Source organism: Hyaena hyaena, unplaced genomic scaffold (genome assembly GCF_003009895.1).
Source record: "Hyaena hyaena isolate Hyena2069 unplaced genomic scaffold, ASM300989v1 scaffold_761, whole genome shotgun sequence".
NCBI lineage: Eukaryota > Metazoa > Chordata > Mammalia > Carnivora > Hyaenidae > Hyaena > Hyaena hyaena.
The window spans coordinates 388,354-408,650 of NW_024081393.1; the positions used below are offsets into that span (position 1 = coordinate 388,354).

A 20,297-nucleotide genomic window follows, 5' to 3' on the forward strand; every position below is an offset into this window, starting at 1 on the left:
GAGAAATTAGAGTCCTATTATTTAAAATAAAGGGTAGAGAGGGAGAGTGTCAGGAAAATAATGAAAGAAAATAAAAGATAAAGGAGTTCTTAAAGATGAGATTATTTATAAACTGGCAAAGGAGCTGCCAGAACTGACAGAAAAGGAGAGATTCAAAACAGATTATTTAGAGCAGACAGCTACATGAAAACAAGGAAGGCACAGATGCATATGAAAAGACCATCATTCCAGGCAGGCCTCAGGAAATCATGCCAAATGAAATGAAAAAAATAAAAATAAAATAAAAACTAAGGTTCCTTTCAAAAGACTATAGTAGACCAAATACCAGTTATGGAAAACAGAAAAGGTGGCCAGTCCCATTTATATTATGTGATAATCCTGATGAAAAATAAAGAGCATTAAAAAAGTAAACTATACAAAAATATTTTTCAAAGATGTGAAACATTTTTGAAACAAAATCTCATCTCTGAAACAAAATTAAAACTGGAATGCAAAGATACCAAACAATGAACAATAAGATGTATTATTCCCAGTTCAACCTCAAGACTGAAGAACGAATTAGGGAAACAGCAACAAATCAAGTCGATTCAGGATGGGTCCAGGGCCTAGGATCAGACTGGCTTAAGACTTCTTTAGAGCCACTTGTATCAATGACACAACAATGAAAATCGCTTCAAATTTTGAGGGGTGGGGGAGCACAGGTAGCCAAAATTGCTTTCAAATCCAAAATGAACTCTCAGAATTTCTTGCAATCATGCAAGAACTGAGGGATTAGAGCATCCTATGGCTTTTCTTTGTTCAACTACTTGATAACAAAATCCATTCACTCAAACTATGAATTAAACACAAACATGAATAAATAAGGTCAGTATAGAAGAGCTATGGTAGAAGTTCTGATGACAACATTTAAGCCATCAAAATATAGAATGAGGATTAAACACTGTGGGAATTACGCTTTTAGAACATAAATCTTAAGGTAAAAGTAATAATTTCCTAAGTTTGGGGTATGTATGAGGAAGGTGAAAGAAATACAAACAAGTTGATTTACTCACAGTAAAATGTACTCTCCTATCACAAGTTTGTACATTCTGTTCAAATCATAAAACTATCTTTTTTTCCTGGGTTATGTCATGAAAATATACATGAAGAAAAAGAGATAAACAGATAAATTGAACATCATCATGCTCAGTAAATATAAACAAGGACTATATCTAGTTGTGGTATTTAGGAGAGATTTTAATTTTCCTTTTGTAGTGACCTGTATCACTTGGATTTTTAAAGTAATGATAGTGAAACTTTCTCGTGAAAACAATTAAGGTATTACTCACTCAGAAGGAAAGTGACTGTGCAAGCCTGATTACTGTCACTACTGCTGTTCAGGTAATGACTAAACCCAACTAGATTGTTTTGAGCATCCTATTTCTTATTATAATTTTGTTTCCGATATTCAAATCTATTGGCCACTGAATCTCTTATTTCTAAGCTGTAGAACTACATTCAGACTCATCGTTTTTACTTTGATAGTAAGTCCTCCAGGTAGTGGTTTCCAAGCTTTCTTCAGCCTTAATACACATGACAGCTAGATTACACTCCATCAGTTACATTGCTCTCTAGAGAATGATTCTCAGGGTCCTGGCTTCACTCCCATAGGAAGTCACCGAGAACTCTCTGGGGAGGTCAGTAGGGAGGACTTTGTAAAAAGGCTTCCAGGTGGTTCTTGAAAGATCCCCAGGAGAACTGTCCACACAGTGGTGAAGCACTGTCACAAAATAAAGCAATTCTTGCTATGTAGCAACTTTATAGCTTTTGGAATCTAATAATTTAATTAACATATAATATATCCCACAGCACAAAATACTACAATTCCATAGTAACTAATTTTCTATAACATTCAGCGATTACAAGCTCTATTCCTTAGACCACAGTATGTCTTCTGATGAGGCAGAAAAAGGCATTTGTAACTGTTATTTTAAACCTGAACTCGTATAAAACTTCCCTTTTTTGTGCCATTAATTTTAACATAATTTAAAAGTAACACTTTGGACTTTTTTTTAAACTTGTTTTCACTTATGCTGCCTTGATTTTATTGCTGCTGCTACCATACAGGAACATCTCTCATGGGCAGTTTGAGAAAAGCAACACATTGCTTTCTAAATTCAGGTTTGTGTCACCTCCACTACTGTGTTCTCATATTTGGTTGTCTTAATGGTTTAAAGATTTTAAAACTGGTTCATCTTACTTGATTCTCAAAACATGTGTGTCAGAAGGATATGCAAAGCTGGGTCTTCCACTTGCTCGTAAAACAGTTGATTAAAGCCTCATTATTATTCTCTTCTATTTAATTGACAATATAAACTCTTATTTAATTATGTATATAACCAAATTTGTGGATACTGCAGGGCAGTAGACTCCTTGATTCATAATTTGATTAACAACTTCAAGATTAGCTGTCTACAGGCTGAGGGGGCGCTGGTTGGGCAAAGATGGTGGTGATGGAGATAAAGAGAAATAAATAGTTGCATGATATATTTGAAATTGACAGAATTTACACATGGATTATATGAGGGATTATGGCAAAGAAATTAAAGATTACTCTTTCATTTTGACTAAATTAACTTGGGAGAAGGTGACATCATTTGAGGTCAGAGAATCAACAGATGAGCAGAATACTAGGGGAAAAAGTAATGGGAAAAGTTAATCTGAGCATGCTAGTGGCAAGCAGGCAAGATAACTATAAATGGAAACAAGTGGTCAGGTTGATAAATAACCATAGAGTTCAGAAAAGAGACTTGTGCGGAATTATATTTAAATACATTGATACGGATGGGGTGTCCCGGGACAAAGTGTGGGCAGTAAAGATAAGAGGGCTATGACAGCCTCAATTTAGACAAGATTAGAGGCACTGTAAGGGCTCCTGGGTGGCTCAGATGGTTAAGTGTCCAACTTTGACTCAGGTCGCGATCTCACGGTTCATGGGTTCGAGCCCCGCATTGGGCTCTGTGCTGACAGCTCAGAGCCTGAAGCCTGTTTCAGATTCTGTGTCTCCCTCTCTCTCTGTCCCTCCCCCACTCGTGCTCATCTGTCTCTGTATCAAAAATAAATATACTATTAAAAAAATTAAGATTAGAGGCCCTGTAAAGAAAACAGGTACTAAAAAAGAGGCTGACAAGGAACAGATAGTGAGAAAACAGGAAAATCGGGTAAATGGGGTTTCCTGAAAACTAAAAAAACAAAGTGTTCCAAGAAAGGGGAACTAGAAGGTGGTCCATTAAAATGATATCAACAGACCAACTATAAAGATCCACAGAAAATACCCTTTAGATTCTATGACATGGAGGTAAAAGTGAAGTACAAAGAACAGTTGCGACACACATGAAATGTGCAGTCAGAGTGGAGTGGGCCGGCCAGAGGGCAAAGGTAAAAATGGAGAGAGCATGTAGGTCTACAGATCCTTTGAATCTTGCAGTATAAGATAGCAAAGAAATGGCGGTGAAGCTAAAAGAGGCAAGACAGATTGATTTAATGACAGAAGACACTGGAATAAGTTTATATATTGATAAGAAAGTAAAAGGAAAAATTTTTTTGATTAATTAGAGAGAGGATAGCATGAGGAATAAATCTGCAGACAGGCTCTTTTGGAAAGTTAGAAGATGACCAAAGGCATAAGCTTTAAAGTAACTGGCCATTACCCTAAAGTCCCATAGCATTTGTCTCGTATGTATTCAAATCCAGGGCTAATGTCTAGCTACATAATTATTGAAACTTGTAGATGATTATTACCTAGGTTTCTTTTTTTTTTAACCTGTCAGGTTTAAATCAGGGATATCTCAAAACTTTCTTCTATCTACTTATAGACTTTTTTTTTTTTTTTTTTAACTAAGCTTTTGGGTGTAATACGCACTCTCAACATTATCCAAATTCCTGTTTCAAGAGCTTTCTTATATTCTGGACACATAATATCCCTCCAGCTAAACCAGTCCACTAAACCCCAAGTCCCCATGGTCAGCTATCGCAGGCAGCCCCCCACATCAACTCCATGACCTACATAAATTTCCTCCAACACTGCCTTCTTTATTTTTTAAAGTTCCCAGTTTCACCACAGTGGGAACCCTTTAGGAAGAAAGCTCTCTAGGCCGATTCTTCATTTCCTAAAACATTTTCATTCCCATAGCAATGTGAGCAAAGTAATTCACATAACTCTAACCCCACTAAATTGAAATTATTCCAATATCTGATGTTATTCTTAAGATAAAAATTACCTCTGGGAAGAGAGTTATTGCCCCAGGGTCCCAGGCTACAGGGATCTACAGTAAATAAATATATGTATTAGTGTCCATATCTCCTTAAGTCCCTTCAGATATATTTATTTTTTAATTATAGAAAGGTGTACCAGAGCTGCTTTAGGTAGCAAGTAAACCAGAACTTCATACAAAGATGAAGAAAAACAGCAACAATAATTAAAACCTTAATTTGTTACCCTCATGCCCCCTCGTCACTTCCAAATGTACTCAATCTATGTGAATGCAGTCTTAGTACATAAATGAAATGCAAGGTAAGTAGAATTTAAGTTAGAATTCAGTAAATATTCATCTGCTGCCTATTGTGGGCAATGCACATTTTCCCTCTTAAGTACTAACTTGTTGCACTTAACCACTAAAAAGGAATATGCCAACCTTTTGGAAGAAATGTATCTAGAAGATATCTAGAAGGAGGTAGTACCCCCCTCGATTAAAATGATCATTTTTGAAGACCTTCCGAAATGCTAAGTATATTTACATCAACTATCTCATTTCATCTCAAACAGGTTTTTGGAGACATGAATGTATCTAGCAATGGGGTCCTGCATGCTGGACGTGAACTATGACAATATAGATAAGGAGCTGCAAAACGTTCAGGAATCTCTTTTCATGCATTAGTTTGCTGGAGGTCAAGAGACGATTTCCTAAAGGAGAAATACATGGACAAGAGCTCAAAGGGACACTGAGGAGGAGAAGGATATGATAAGAAAAAAGTCTCCTCAAAGACCACTAAAAAAGGTGTTTAAGACCCACTGAGAGAAGTATTAAATGATGAATGAACCCTTTACTTCAGGAACTTTGAGACACGGGGACGAGGAAAACTAGCTTCAGAGCCCTGGTGATTAAAAACCCTGTAGGGTTGCTATGAGTCCCGAATGTCTTTTCAAGACTAATCCCTTATCAGATCCATGGTTTACTCCCTTTCTGGTTACTTTTCACTGTATTTGATTGTTCCCTTTGATACTCGCTTTTCTGGTTTTGTGAAGTCCCAATTCCTTGTTGTCGTTGCCTGGGCTTTTGGTGTCCTATCCATGAATTCACTGCCCAAGACAATGTCATGAAGTCCAGGAGTCTTACAGTCTTAGATCTTATGTTTGAGTCTTTCGCTATTATAAGACAACAATGATGTCGAGGATGTGGAGAAATTTGAATGCTTGCACCCTGTTGGTGGGGATGCAAAATGATACAGACACTACACAAAAAGGTATGAAAATTACTCAAAAAAATTCAAATTAGAACTACATTTGATCCAGCAATCTCACTTGTGAGTATATATCCAATAGAATTAAAATCAGGATCTCAGAGATACTAACACTCCCATTTTCACTGTACCTTTATTCATGGTAGCTAAGATGTGGAAACAACCCAAATCTTTATCAAGAGATGAACAGATAATAAAAATGTGGTGAAAATAGCACACATAATATAATTTAGCCTTTAAAAGTAGGAAAATTTGTTACACAGCAATATGAACAGACCTTGAGAACATTATGCTGAGTGAAATAAGCCAGACACAGAAAGACAAGTACTATATGATTCCACTTATATGAGGTATATAAAATAGTCAAATTAATAAAATCAAAGGCTGAAATGGTGGTTACCATGGGCTGACGGGAGGAAGAAGTGTCAAGTAATTAATCAACGGGCATAAAGTTTCAGTTAAGCAAGGTAAAGAAGTGCTGAAGCTCTGCCGGACAGCATTGTTCCTACTCAGCAACACTGTACTGTACACTTAAACTTTGTGAAGAGGGTAGATAGCATGTTCTGTTCTTATCACAATAAACTTTAAAAATTTGATATTTGATTTAATGGATTTTGCATTAGCTTTTACTTTTGCACATGGTGCAAATATTGTTTATCTAGGTTTTAAAAACCCCTCTATGCCCACAATCATATGGACAATTCATCTCCAACAAAGAAGGAAAGAATATCAAATGGAACAGAAGTCTCTTCAATAAATGGTGTTGGAAAACTGGACGGCAACATGCAGAACAATGAAAGTGGACCACTTTCTTACACCTAACTCAAAAATAAACTCAAAGTGGATGATAGACCTAAATGTCAGACAGGAAACCATCAAAATCCTAGAGGAGAATACAGAGGCAGCAACGTCTTCGACCTAGTCGAAGCAAATTCTTAATAGGCCTGTTGCTGAAGGCAAGGGGAATGAAAGCAAACATAAACTACTGGGACCTCATCAAGATAAAAAGCTTCTGCACAGCAAAGGAAACAATCAACAAAACTAAACAGCAGTCTATTGAATGGAAGAAGGTATTTTCAAATGACATACTGGATAAAGGGTTAATATCTAAAATCTATAAAGAACTGGGTGCCTGGGTGGCTCAGTCAGTTAAGCATCTGTTCTCAGGTCTTGATCTCACAGTTTGTGGCGTTGAGCCTCATGTCAGGGTTCTGTGCTGACAGCTCAGAGCCTGGAGTCTGCTTTGGATTCTGTGTCTTCCTCTATCTCCACCCCTTCCCCACTTGCACTCTGTCTTTCCCACTCTCTCAAAAATACATCATAAACATTAAAATTTTTAATAAAAATAAAATATATAAACAACTAATCAAACTCAACATCCAAAAAACCAAATAATCCAGTGAATAAATGGGTAGAAGACATGAACAGACACTTTTCCCAAAGGAGACATCCAGATGGCTGACACATGAAAAGATGCTCAAAGTCACTCCTCATCAGAGAAATACAAATCAAAGCACAATAAGATACCACCTCACACCTGTCAGAATGGCTAAAATTAACAATACAAGAAACAACAGATGTTGGTTACAATGCAGAGAAAGAGAACCCTTTTGCACTGCTGGGAGGAATGCAAACGGGTGCAGCCACTCTGGAAAACAGTATGGAGGTTCTGCAAAAAATTAAAAATAGAACTACCCTGTCACCCAGCAATTCTACGATTAGGTATTTATCCAAAGGATACAAAATACAGATTCACAGGGACCCATGCACTCTAATGTTTATAGCAGCATTATCAACAACAAACTGTGGAAAGAGCCCAAATGTCCACTGACTGATCAATGGATAAAGAAGATGTGGCATATATATAACAGAATATTACTCAGTCATCAAAAAGAATGAAATCTTGCCATTTGCAACAATATGGGTGGAGCTAGAATGTATCATGCTAAGTGAAATAAGTTAATCAGAGAAAGGCAAGTCCATGATTCCATTCATATGTGGAATTTAAGAAACAAAACAGATGAACATATGGGAAAGGGGTGTGGAAAGAGAAGAGATACAAACCACAAGAGACTCTTAAAACAGAGAATGAACTGAGGGTTGATGGAGGTTAGGAGGTCAGGGTGATGGGCTAGATGGGTGATGGGGATCAAGAAGGGCACTTGTGATTAGCACCGGGTGTTGTATGTAAGTGACGAAAAACAGAAGTCTATTTCTGAAATCAAAACTGCACTGTATATTAACTAAAATATTTTTTAAAAAGCCGGTGATTGGGAATAGAGTCATTCACCCTGTTTCTACATGGGACACACTCTGACTCCCACTCAAGGTCTTTGCAGCTTGGGATGTGCCAGGTGACGGCAAGCTGATCAGAACTGTATTCTTCCATGGGAGCAATGATGGCAAACAGAAAACAGCAGCCATCCGGGGTGTTCAGAGAACACAAATAGTGTGAACAGCCATCCAGGAATTTTTGTCAACCCGCTTGTGAACACATGCTTGTCATGAGGTTTCTAGAAGACATTTTGCCGAGTGGAGAGACAGGGCTCATAGGAGCATAGAGAGACAATTACTGAGCTACTAACAGAAATAATTATGCTGGTAAAGACTACAGAACCAAGCATTTTTAGGTAAACTGATATTCAAAAGGCTGTTATTTTCTGAAAATTGTATCGCAAGTTAGTGGCAAAGACAAAATTTGAAACAGATTTGCATAATTACAAGTCCAGTGTTCTGGAACCATGCCACAGCTGTGGACACATATACTCAGACATTAAAAGTGCTGTTCAAATAAATTTCCCACTATGTCTTCAGTACAACTGACCATAATGTTTAAAATAAAAACAGATATCTCAAAACTACAACTAGGTAATTTTTAATTTAAGAAATCAAATATAGGCTACTGTGTGTTATGCATTGTTCTAGACCACCATTTCCTTAGCACTGCAACAGTCATAGCTCTTAGCTCTAGAAAGTTTACATTTTAGCACTGAGAGTAGAAAAAGGAAAATTATTTAGTCAGTACATATTTGAATAGGCATATAAACTAGTATAAGGAACCTACAGAAAACAGACAACAAATCCAAGATCAGGGGATGAAACCCAAGAGGAAATTGCAGAGGGTGGGGAGATTCCTAGGCAGACATCATCAAAAAGTCTGAAGACCAGAGTTCCTGAGTGGCTCTCTCGGTTAAGTGTCTGACTCTTAATTTTGGCTCAGGTCATGATCTCACAGTTTGGTTCATGAGTTCAAGCCATGCGCCAGGCTCTGCACTGACAGTGCAGAGTGTACTTAAGATTCTCTGTCTTCCTCTCTCTGCCCCTCCCTCACGCGCTTGCGTGCTCTCTCTCTCAAAAATAAACAAATATTTTTTTAAAATTCTGAAGATGAAATAAAGAATACTGCCTTACAGAAATGTCAAGTTTCACTCTTTTTCGGGTATAGATTTCAGAATGGTAAGAGCTGCTGGGGAAATGGTGCAATAGAAAATTGAGGAAAGGTAGGATGGGAGAAGACCGTGATGGGCCTGGTATGCCATTTATGCTGAATGCAGATTCACTGAAACTTTTTAAATAAGGAAATAAAATGGACAGAAGGTTCTGACCAAATCTTTGCAGGCTATGCATTACGTGTAAATGGCAGTGATCCGTAATGCTTATACATTTTTTTCATCTTTTTATTTCTTTTGTGTTGAAAAAATAACATAGTAAACGCTACCTTAATGCAAATAACTAGTGTCCAAAAATGTTAATAAAATGCAACTCAACTTATAGAGAGGTTAACAAAATCACTAAGTTTGACAACTCTCTTGTGACAGATACAAGTGGGTACCAGTAATCAACTCTAGCTTAAATGGCAATGAGGAGGATTCTGGGGGCTGGGGATGGCTAGAATCTTTAGAACACTGGCGCCAATTCCAGGAATCTCCCAATATAGTTTAGCAATGTTTCCATCAGTTCAAGGTTTGGATACTAAGCCAGCAGACTGGTCTTGAAAATACAGAGATCCACCATCCACTTCCCCATTTCCTAAGTCGGTGATAGCTGTCCTGTGCAACTTCTCCTTCTGGAGGGAGGAACAGAAAAGAAAGGAAAACGTGTTCGCAGTCTTATTTAGATCTAAGTTTGCATTGTCCCAAACATATTTTCATGATGTCTTACTTTAGAGGGTTCAGCTGTACTATCATGTACTATCTTATGACCCTGGCTTTAACAGGAATAATAGAAAGTGAAGTAAGGAAAACTATTAGCAATTATTCAAAGTAAAATCAATGCTATTATATGGGCAATTTATAAATATTTAGCTTCTATTTTTCAATGTAAGAGGCAACAGTCAAGGGGCGACACCCATAATAACTAACAGTTTAAAGCCCATGGTTATCATTTTCAATTTTGCTTACTGTAAGGCTCTAACCAGAGGCATTCGTATGTATGCAGAAACAAAAAGAACAAAGCATCATAAATATGCCTCTTTGCTATAAAATTGGTTGCCCGGAATTGTGGGAGAAATCAGTTTTGCATTGTGGCTCCTCTTCATTTATCTTCATGATGAGAATAGATTGACAAGACTCTTAAAAGAAAACAGTAGTAAAAAACTGAAAGACATGCAGCAAAAACATATTAAAGTAGGCAACCTCTTGGTCCCGAAAGGGCAGTTCAACCAAAGGTAGAAACTAAAAAAAGACTAAATCCAGCCGGAGCCTAAAATCATTTTGGTAATCTACTAAGTTCATTCATTCATTCATTAATATAGAACATCACTTCCCCAATTTTTATCCCCTAAAAAGTCAGGTCTTTCATATCTAGAACCTATACCAATGTATAACTTAGAGTAGTGTTTATCTTTATACAATGTAACCAAAATAACTATAGTATGTTTTCATAGTTCACCTACTGATCATTGTTTGTGCCTCAATCAGCTGAACTGATGGACTTCCATGAAATGAGTAACATAGATGAAATAATTTAATCCATAATGCCAGTGTCTATTAATTTAACTGCTATAAACACAAAACTTTGAAAGCAACATTTCAATTTGAGCAAAGTGATATTTTTAAATATATAAAAATAACACAAAATTAGGAGAACCAAGTTAGCGTGATTGACACTCAATTACTTTCAACTTTACCAGAAAAATTTCACCTTCTAATTTAGCTTCTCTGTAAAGCTCAAGCTAAAAAAGGCTCCTCAATTGTTTTATTTACTGGCCAATTTCTAGACGTCTGTACTCCGTCTGCACAGTAACAAGCAGAGGCTAATAACCATACATAAAGATCCTACTTATTAAAATATAAATTAGGCACCCCTTATGTTTATACATGTGTAAGTACAATTAATATTGCAGGCTTAGTTAGAAACAAAATTGCTTAAGTTAACCAACCGTTGCAATGTAATCAAACGAGATTTCAAATGCAATTGGAAAAGATCTGTTCGGTAGAAATAACAGCAATTATTTCATGCAGAACAATTCCTTTTTTAAGCTCTCTTTGCTTCTCCCACCTGCCCTCAATAATCTGTCCATCATAAGTGACATGAAATGTCACCTTTAACACCCATAAGTTGCATGGAGACTGAAAGGCAGCTGGTAGATACAGCTTATTTACAAATATTGGTTTGAACTTGTAAATGCATGACCGCATAAATCTTCATCCATTTAGAGTGTACGCCCTTTGTTACCGCCATTGTACATTCAACTGGGAACTGAGTGGCGTGGAGGGAGAGTGTGAATTACATGAGGCTTTCCTTACTGCCAGCATTTCAGTGCTTTGCTTTTTGTTCTTGTTGTTCCCGAGATTTCTCTACATTAAAGAGTAGGAAATGTTAATCAACATTTTGCCCAAGCAATATTAATGAAATTTGCCTACTAATACTTGAGGGAATAATCAGAATATTGTATCTTTTTGAAATGTTAATGTATCTCTTAGGAAATCATTTCTACCTTCTAAATCATCCCAGTGTTAAACTATTAAAGGATGGCATTAAAGAACTATCGCACCGATACAAATAGTTAGCTATCTTAAGAGATGAAAGGACTATAAAATTTAAAAAGAGGACTTTTTGGAATATAGTAGCATTTAGCTCTAAATTAAACATTTTTAAATGTTTGGTTAAAGTACTTATAAAATTTGCAATTATTTTGTGTGGTCTCCTAACATAAGGGGAGATTTAATGTTGATGATTTCTAATTTATAACCATGAATTTAAATTTGATTTGTCTTGGGGCACCTGGGTGGCTCAGTTGGTTAAGCGTCCGACTTCGGCTCAGGTCATGATCTGAGCCCCGTGTCGGGCTCTGTGCTGACAGCCAGTTCAGAGCCTGGAGCCTGTTTCAGATTCAGTGTCTCGCTCTCTCTGTGACCCTCCCCTGCTCACCCTGTCTCTCTCTCTCTCAGGAATAAATAAAACATTTAAAAAAATTAAATTTGATTTGTCTTATGGCTTGGACGGTTGTTTAACCTTGGTACATATAGGAACTGAAGTATCATCTGATTTCCCAGGGCAGGGGGAACGAAAAGGGGAAAATGTCTCTTATTTTTGCGGTCTTTGAATCTGAAGGTTAGGCAATCTGCATTCACATTCTACTCTTCAAACATGAAATAACTTAAGGCATTTCAAAGAGCTCTCGAAATAGGAAGGACTACTGTAAGACCAGGTATGGCTGGCCTGGTTAAGATATAGAAAATATCCATTTTCAGTGTGCAAACTGTGACCAATTCGTGCTCTGTGAACACTGTTTACAGTCCTTCAAGGAGGGCACTCAGGAAATGAGTTGACAGAGCTCTAAAGTGGACTAACTTGTTTTCCTTTTAACAATCTCTTTTTCTGTCAATCAATATGTTCATAGGGCCTAAATAAATTGTGAGGTAATCTAGGGGGAAATTAAGAACAGAATTTGTTCAAGAATTCTCTTACACGGTGGTCACTATTCGCCACGAACTCCTAACACAAAGAAAACCGCTTATTTTCTATTTAACTGTATATGATTTAGTGTCATTGTGCGACCAATTCGTCCTGTTACATGACTCACCCTGGCAGTGCTACCGTTTGGGGACGGGCACTGATAAAGTAGATAACAGGGGTGACGTTTCAAGGTAAATTTTTTCACATGTTAATGTCTGACAGATAAGAATACATCTTAAAATTGCTTGTGCATCATAATTTAATTGGATTTTTCCCCTTTCTTAGCAATACATAAATAAGAGGGTGCCTTACAATTGATGATGGCTTGAATTCAGTAAAACATGGTCACAGTGAACATGCATTGGGAGTTACTCAGCTCAGCTACAATGGCTGCCCATTATTTCTGCAAGGAGGATTACAGCTTTGCCCAAATGCTGATTTAGTGTTAATGATTTTACAATATCAAAGAGTTTACAATAAACTTGGGCAAGAAACTCTTACAACCCCAAAGCTATAATATAATAGTTAAGTAAAACACCACCAATGGTAGAAAGGCATTACTACATCCCTGCCTGGCACTTTATTCTTTACCACATTACTTCTCCTAAGGAAACTAAAAAAAGACATATAACTAATAGATGACCGAGAAATATTACCAAATTCCTTTAACACAAAGAAAAGTTTATGAACTTTTCGTAATGGAACATATTACAAATGCTGATTTGTGTGAATTTAATGGGTTTTTTTGAATTCTCAGAATTAAAACTAACTCAAAATTTAAACCAAGACAACAAGTGTACTATCCTAACACTAAGCGGCAAATGTGGTCTAGCTTTATACCTGCTATGTCTTTATACTTCCTTTCCTATACTATCTCTGACTTGTAAAGAAAAGAGCAATTCCCATTTAATATTAATTAACCAAAAGGATATTTATTTGGGCAAATTAGTGTGGCTGCTTTCTGTCTATTTGTGAAATGACAACAAAAAGTTCAACTTTAGCGTTTTTCTTTCATCTAAAAGAAACTAACAAGATTGTAAAGCCCTTCATTGGATTAGTTTACAATCTGCCCTCAACAATCAAACCTCTATTTCTAACTTAACCAGCATTTTTCTTTACATATTATGGATGATAAATTGATCTTTCTTAACTTAGCTATGATAAATGATTACAGACTAAGCCTGTATCTACATGACAGGAACAACTCAGGGTATGTGAACAATTTAATAAAAGAACAAACTGACAACAGTCAAATAGAGTCTTCAGTAGGTAGACTAAGTATTTGTTTAAGAAATAGAAATTTGTGGAAAAGATAGTAAACTATATAATATTGGTAGCACTACGCACAGAAGACTAACCATTATCATACATTATAAATGAATGCCATACCGTATAGTATATTTTCCTTTGACATACAACATAATCATGCTAATATAAAGTAAAAGTGCTAATTCCTAAACCTCAATTTTGCGTTCTTTGAAGTACAACTTTCTTACCTTCAAATCTGAGACTTTTGTTTACAAAACATTTAAAACCAATTTAATAGTACATAAAGCTGTCATTCATACCCTATTTTAAACGTGCCCAAAATTAGTTATATGGGATTTTTCTACGATCAGAAACTATAGAGATTTTCACTATAAAGGAAATAATTCAAATATGTAAGAGAAATATCTTAACTATTGAGGGCAAAGATTTTCACCATACCCCTGGCTATAAGAAGATAGATCAATAGATAAGAGGAGGTAAGTTGAAAGAGTGGATCCACTGATAGATGTATGAATAGATATATGGATGGATACACAGATATAGAGATAGAAAAAAGAAGATGAATGGATGCATAGGTGGATGAACAGATGGATAGAAGGAAATACAGATGAAAGAAAGATAGATAAATAAACAGACAAAACTGATTACAAGGAAAATTCCTGCTATTTTTATGATTAGCACAAGTTTATCAAAAACATATACAGAAATGCTAATATAAGCTGGCACTTCTAAAAGTAGACCACAGTAAAAGAAAGACTGCATCTAGCTGAAGTGAAACAAATTAAATTTTAGAAAGTTTAATTCATTCATTCTCACTCTAATCACATTGCCCACCACCAAGGTGACTATAATATGCATATCACTCTTACAAACTCAAAGTTGTTCAATCCAACTTGTTTTTCAACTAGTATATTCATATCCATAAATATTATTTGGACATTATAATTCTCTTTTGATGAAAATAATTTTATAAATAAATCTGATTATAGGAGAACATTTCCAAATACTTGTTTTAATATGGAACATAAGCAAGAACATATTGACTAACTCATGGCCCTAATTACCCAAAAGCAAATTTTTTAAAGAAACAAAACAGAGCTATGTTTTGGTCTTAAGATTCTATCACTCAAAAATATTGATGTAATCATAAAAATCAAGCACCAAAGGTTACTACTTAAGTGGCTAAAACGGGTCCTCACCGCGAAATCCTCTCTCCACTGGTGGGCTGCTTGAACCTTCTCTGCTTCCAAAGCCAAGCGCTGAAAAGGAAACATTACATCTTAGAATTTGAATGATCACATGAATATACACCTGTGAATACATAAAGTGTTGAGGTTTTCAAATCAATTATAAGAACATAAAAATCAAGAGAAACTCCTTATTTATGATGCATAAATCCTCTATCAGTAATCTAATCTACTAAAGTTGATACGTGTGTATTAACTCTTAAGTAATATAAATAAACAACTATTCTTGAATTGCTTACTAGCTCTGCTCTCAGCAGAGGATGTGGACACCTGAGTGATTTCTTTCAATGACTAACATGTCAGTTTTGGAAAAAAGCTTTAATAAGTAGAGCATATTCATCTTAGTAGCACCTTGTCTTTAGTAAATATCTTTATAGCATATATTTCTCTATAAGTAGAAAGGAAATGACATAGATAAATAAATATGTGCTAGTTACTATAACTAGTACCTTCTTAATCGCTTATTAATTTTTTTTTACAAAAAGCCATAAAAATATAACCGTTTCCTTCTTGCAGAAGTACATTTTTCTTAATTCTTTCAGAGATCACCTGTGAGCACCAAACTATCAGAATCTTCACATCATCTGAAAATGGCCTGATTTCACATTCACTCTTGTATGTTAGCGTAGTTAGAGAATTCTAGCCTGACTTTTACTTTAGCACTTTTAAAACGTTATTCTGTTAAAAGTTCAGTTGGAGATAACATGTCTGCTGTCAGTCTGCTAATGACATTTTAGAGATAAATTCTATATTTTTCTTTCTCTAATAGTTTTCAGATTTTTCTCTTTGTATTTCTCAGTATTACAATTATGCTCTCCATGTGATAAGCTTTCATAGGCGACAGTGACATTTAGCGATGAAGAACACAGATCTGAAAGCAGACTGCCAACGTTGAAACACAGAGCTTGCTGCATTCTAGCTGGGGAAACCTGGGAAAAGTTAAATCCCTTCTGTTTTTTCAGGTGAATAATGCCAAAGTTGGCCTCGTGGACTGTTGAAAGGATTCAATGAGTTATTACATGTAAAGTGCTTTCAAGGGTGCCTGGAGGGCAGTAAGCAATATATATGCTAGCTAGCTAACTTTGAGAGGTAACTATGAATCCATTTTTTACACTATGTCCCTCTGAGAGGATAACTCAACGTTGAGTTCAGCTGGGGTCTGCATCTAACAGCTAGAAGACAGTGGCAGAAAGAAGAGGATACCAGTAGTATAATAAATATAAATATTAAACTTATTTTTAAGAGAGAGGAAAAATCAGATTTTAGAAAACTGTAAATCTTGGGGCGCCTGGGTGGCTTAGTCGGTTAAGCGTCCGACTTTCGCTTAGGTCATGATCTCACGGTTCGTGGGTTCGAGCCCCACGTCGGGCTCTGTGCTGACTGCCAGCTCGGAGCCTGGAGCCTGTTTCAGAGTCTGTGACTCCCTCTCTCTCTGACCCTCCCCTGCTCACGCTCTCTCGCTCTCTCTCTCTCTCTCCTAGAAATAAATTTGAAAAATTAAAAACAATTAAAAAAAAAAAAAGAAAACTGTAAATCTTGTAGTAGATTACTGCTTCATGTTTCTGATCTTTCACTATGAACTATAGTTCAGTGAATAATCTTCCCAAGGAAGTCGCGACTGCACTAGATAACGGCAACATACCTTTATGCCAGTTTTTATGTTAGTAGTGACTTCGGTTCTCTGTTACTTAAAATCATATCTGTTCACTTTGTGAACTATTAAGTAGGGATTACTGATGGCTATAAAATACTGCCTAAAGGGCGATCTTAGGTTAAGAATTCTTAAGCTGAATTTAAAAGAAAATTCTACAGTGTGCTTCAGATGACAACGGTTTGGGTTTATCAGCCACTAGATGCAGATGCAGATTAGAAGAAGAGCTAGTAAATGTTAGAAATGTGACCAGGAAGAGTAACCAGAGGAGTTTTTCTATCCCTAACAAAAACAAAAAGCTTAAAAAAGCAAAACCAAGGAAAACGTGTATACAATTCAGTAATATTACTTCACAATACTGCCAAAAAGTCAAATTCAGTGTGAAAACCGAGCAAAAAAATGATTAAAATGTCAAAGTAAATGGAAATGGGAGAAATTTCTTTGTAGGAAAACTGTAGGATGGGAAGATAAAGAAAAGACAAAAGGAGAAAAGAAACAAGAAGCATATTCTTGCCAAAATTCAGAATACAAGTCTTCCTTTGTTTTTAACGGGCAATATAAAAAGAGCTAAATGTTCCTACGTATAGGACAGATGGTAAACATAAGGCATTTTGTGAATTGAAACACAAAAACTGGATAAAACATAAATAAGTTAATTTTTTCAATTAAGAAATATTAGAACTTTTCCATGTCTTTATGTCTTGGAGGGGATGTTGAATTTTTTCCGGGCACAACACATGCAAGGAAGATGTCCCACAAAGAACACACTAGGGGACATTCCCCGTAGGCCCAGACATGCTTTTCAAAGCTCCAGCTCTGACCACCACCCTGTTCTCGACTCTGCAGAGCATAACAAAGTACAACTTAATTGATCTGACCCAGAATACCATGGCTTACAATATAAACATAATCTGTGTTTAATAAACCATAATGACAGTAATCATCACAGTTAGATATTTCTAGAAAAAAGTTAAAGGGAGCTGAACAACGGCAAAGAATTTCTAAAAGACAATTCTCCTAGGTGGAGAGTTCAAATCGGCTTTATTTCTAAGTATTATATATATTATATGTATATACAATATATATAATAAAAATTATACATACATTTTTAAACACAGATTTTATGAAGTAAACCCATTTATTGCAAGATTCTGAAATGGTTGTAGAAACCTAAAGACAGGTGGTTATGTATAAGAAAAAAAATATCTTCTAAAAGGTTGGTCTGAAGCTCCAAAGTTGCTAAATTTTATATCTCCAGCTCAGAAATCCATAAATGCGAAATCATGAAAGGCACTCCTGTTTACTTCTTTGTTCATTAAAAATTAATGAAAACTGTTTTATCTAGTAAAGTTAGACTGAACTTTTCACTGAAGTAGTCTGTCTTGGGAGTTGGCACAAACAGCTGCTCCCGGGGCTCTTTCCTGTGGCAAAAGGCCAGCCAGCCATGGCCTACAGAACACTGACAGGTGTTTTGGACACTTCAACTCCTTCATTAACTTCTATTCTGGTCAAGTGACATTTTACTTTTGGAGCCAATGATCTACCGTTAAATGCCATGGCAAACTGTGTTAAGACATAAAATTCCTACCTAATAAAACATGAATATCTGCTCAGTATATAACCATAGCTATAGCTATAGTAACCATAACTGGCTGTATAAGTATATTCTGTCATAATAACTTACTTCAGAATAAAGAAATTGTATTTTTTCTCATTCAATTTATAGTACAGTTTAAGATAGTACCAAACATTAAAACCAAACCAAGTACAAAAAGACACAAAAGACCCAACTCAGCCTAAGCACCTCTGAGAGAAAACTGGAACTAAATTCTGCTCTTTATTATAAATGAAATGCAGGGGCGCCTCGGTGGCTCAGTAGGTTAAGCTTCTGACTTAGGCTCAGGTCATGATCTCAGGGTCCGTGAGTTCAAGCCCTGCTTCGGATTCTGTGTCTCCTCTTTCTCCCCTACCCTGCTCACACTCTTCTCTGTCTCTCAAAAACAAATAAACATTAAAAATAAAAAATAAAACAGCCTAGGTATATATGAAAATTGACATGTGTATATGAGAATGATAACTATATATACAACGTCATAGATGTATTAATAATATACAAATCCCTACCTACCTATTGATTTGAGCATTTAAAGAAAATCATTTCAAGGCTATTTTGAGGACTCATAAGCTTAACAAAAAGGACTTGGGCCTAAGCTTTCTCACTCCAAAGCTTATGCTCATACTACAAAATCGATTTTTAGTCTTCATTAAACCCATAAAAAATGTTAACATCCTCAGTCTTTGAGAGAATATATGAAGGCATAGTAGTACCAAAACCAGAAATACTGGCAGAAAACTATTTCAGGCTAATGGAAAATTTCCCAGCAAATTTTTTGAAATTACTAAAGACTAAAAACAAAAACAGCACAATCATATATCAGCCGGGGGAACTATCTTTACATAGGTCTTATCCTCAGATCCTGAGAGTATAGTGCTAACCAAAGAAAAAGCCTTTGAAATGCACTGATCTGTAAGGAGGAAAAAAAAGAAAAGAAGAAAAGAAAGAAACAGAAATAGAGAATGGGAGAGGTTTATCAGATCAGAGAAAGATCAGCTCCCTTGAAGGCCTATTCATTTTCAACCTTCACTTTTTGTCATATCCTTATCTCTTCCACTAGCATTGAATTCTATCCGGTGATGTGAAGTCTAATAAAAGTATAATTATACAGTGTATACTGAAATCTATCATTCTCCTAAACAATACATAAATACTGTTTCTATTGGAAACAGACTATTTTCCAAACCTGTATATAATAAGCTTCCTAGACTGTATGTTAATTGCAGGTGAAAAATAAAAGTTTTATGAAATATTTAATTATAAAGAATTTTCTTTTAATAACTTTAAAGTGAAACCTTCAAGGATCATATGACAGTTCAGTTAGACTCCAATAATGTTGATACTCATGTTAATATCAAGAATTGACTTAGAAACATCATTGAAGGAAACATCTCTAATTCAAAACAATTTCCTTGGCTAGAGTGTGTTAAGATTTTTCTTTCTAATAAGGAGGTAATAGATATACACAATAGAAGAATTCAAGTAAAATACGTATGTTATGTAATTAATGTACAAATAGTTAACACCCCAATAAGGATTAGCCATTTATTGTGTATGCCTATGTTGACCATTTTTTCATTACTCTAGTGAGTTTTGCCTATCTTCATCAAATTTTCTTCACATATCAGAAAAAATCAGGATAATCATTTGAATGGTCTAACAATACCTTCTGAAAATAGCCGACTTAGGTGAATGAACAGACTTCCATGTTTTGAAGACAAGTGTACAGGTACAAGCAATTACTTTGAAGGTATAATATTATGATGGGCTTGTACTTCTCAATCAAACAGATCTGATTTCCCATTCTGGTGCTATTTGCAAACTGTGGGATTTTAGGCAATTGAGGTAACATTTTTCAGCATCTAAGAAAAATATCTACCTTTATATTTTCTATTTATTTGTATGCTAATAACCTCAGTGGGCTTTGCTTCTATTTGAATCTTACAAACCTAACTTCATACATTAGGATTAGAACTATAATCACTGAGGACCACTTCAACATGTACACATAAGAGTGAAATGAATGTAAGCATCTTAATGATTCCTAAATTTGCACTGTATCTTGCCCTACATAAAATCCCTTGCCTATAGAATCACAGGGTGGTCCAAAATAATT

The 20,297-nt window shown here is 35.7% G+C and overlaps 1 protein-coding gene across 7 annotated transcripts in view; it reads right to left on the reverse strand.

Moving 5' to 3' along the window:
* CACNA2D1 (calcium voltage-gated channel auxiliary subunit alpha2delta 1) overlaps positions 1–20,297 on the reverse strand; it is a 482,620-nt gene that overhangs the window by 208,451 nt on the left and 253,872 nt on the right. For all 7 annotated transcript variants that reach the window (XM_039218422.1, XM_039218421.1, XM_039218419.1 and 4 more), the window contains exon 4: positions 14,868–14,927. In XM_039218422.1, coding sequence (XP_039074353.1) covers positions 14,868–14,927 — 60 coding nt within the window. The remainder of the gene's footprint in view (positions 1–14,867; positions 14,928–20,297) is intronic.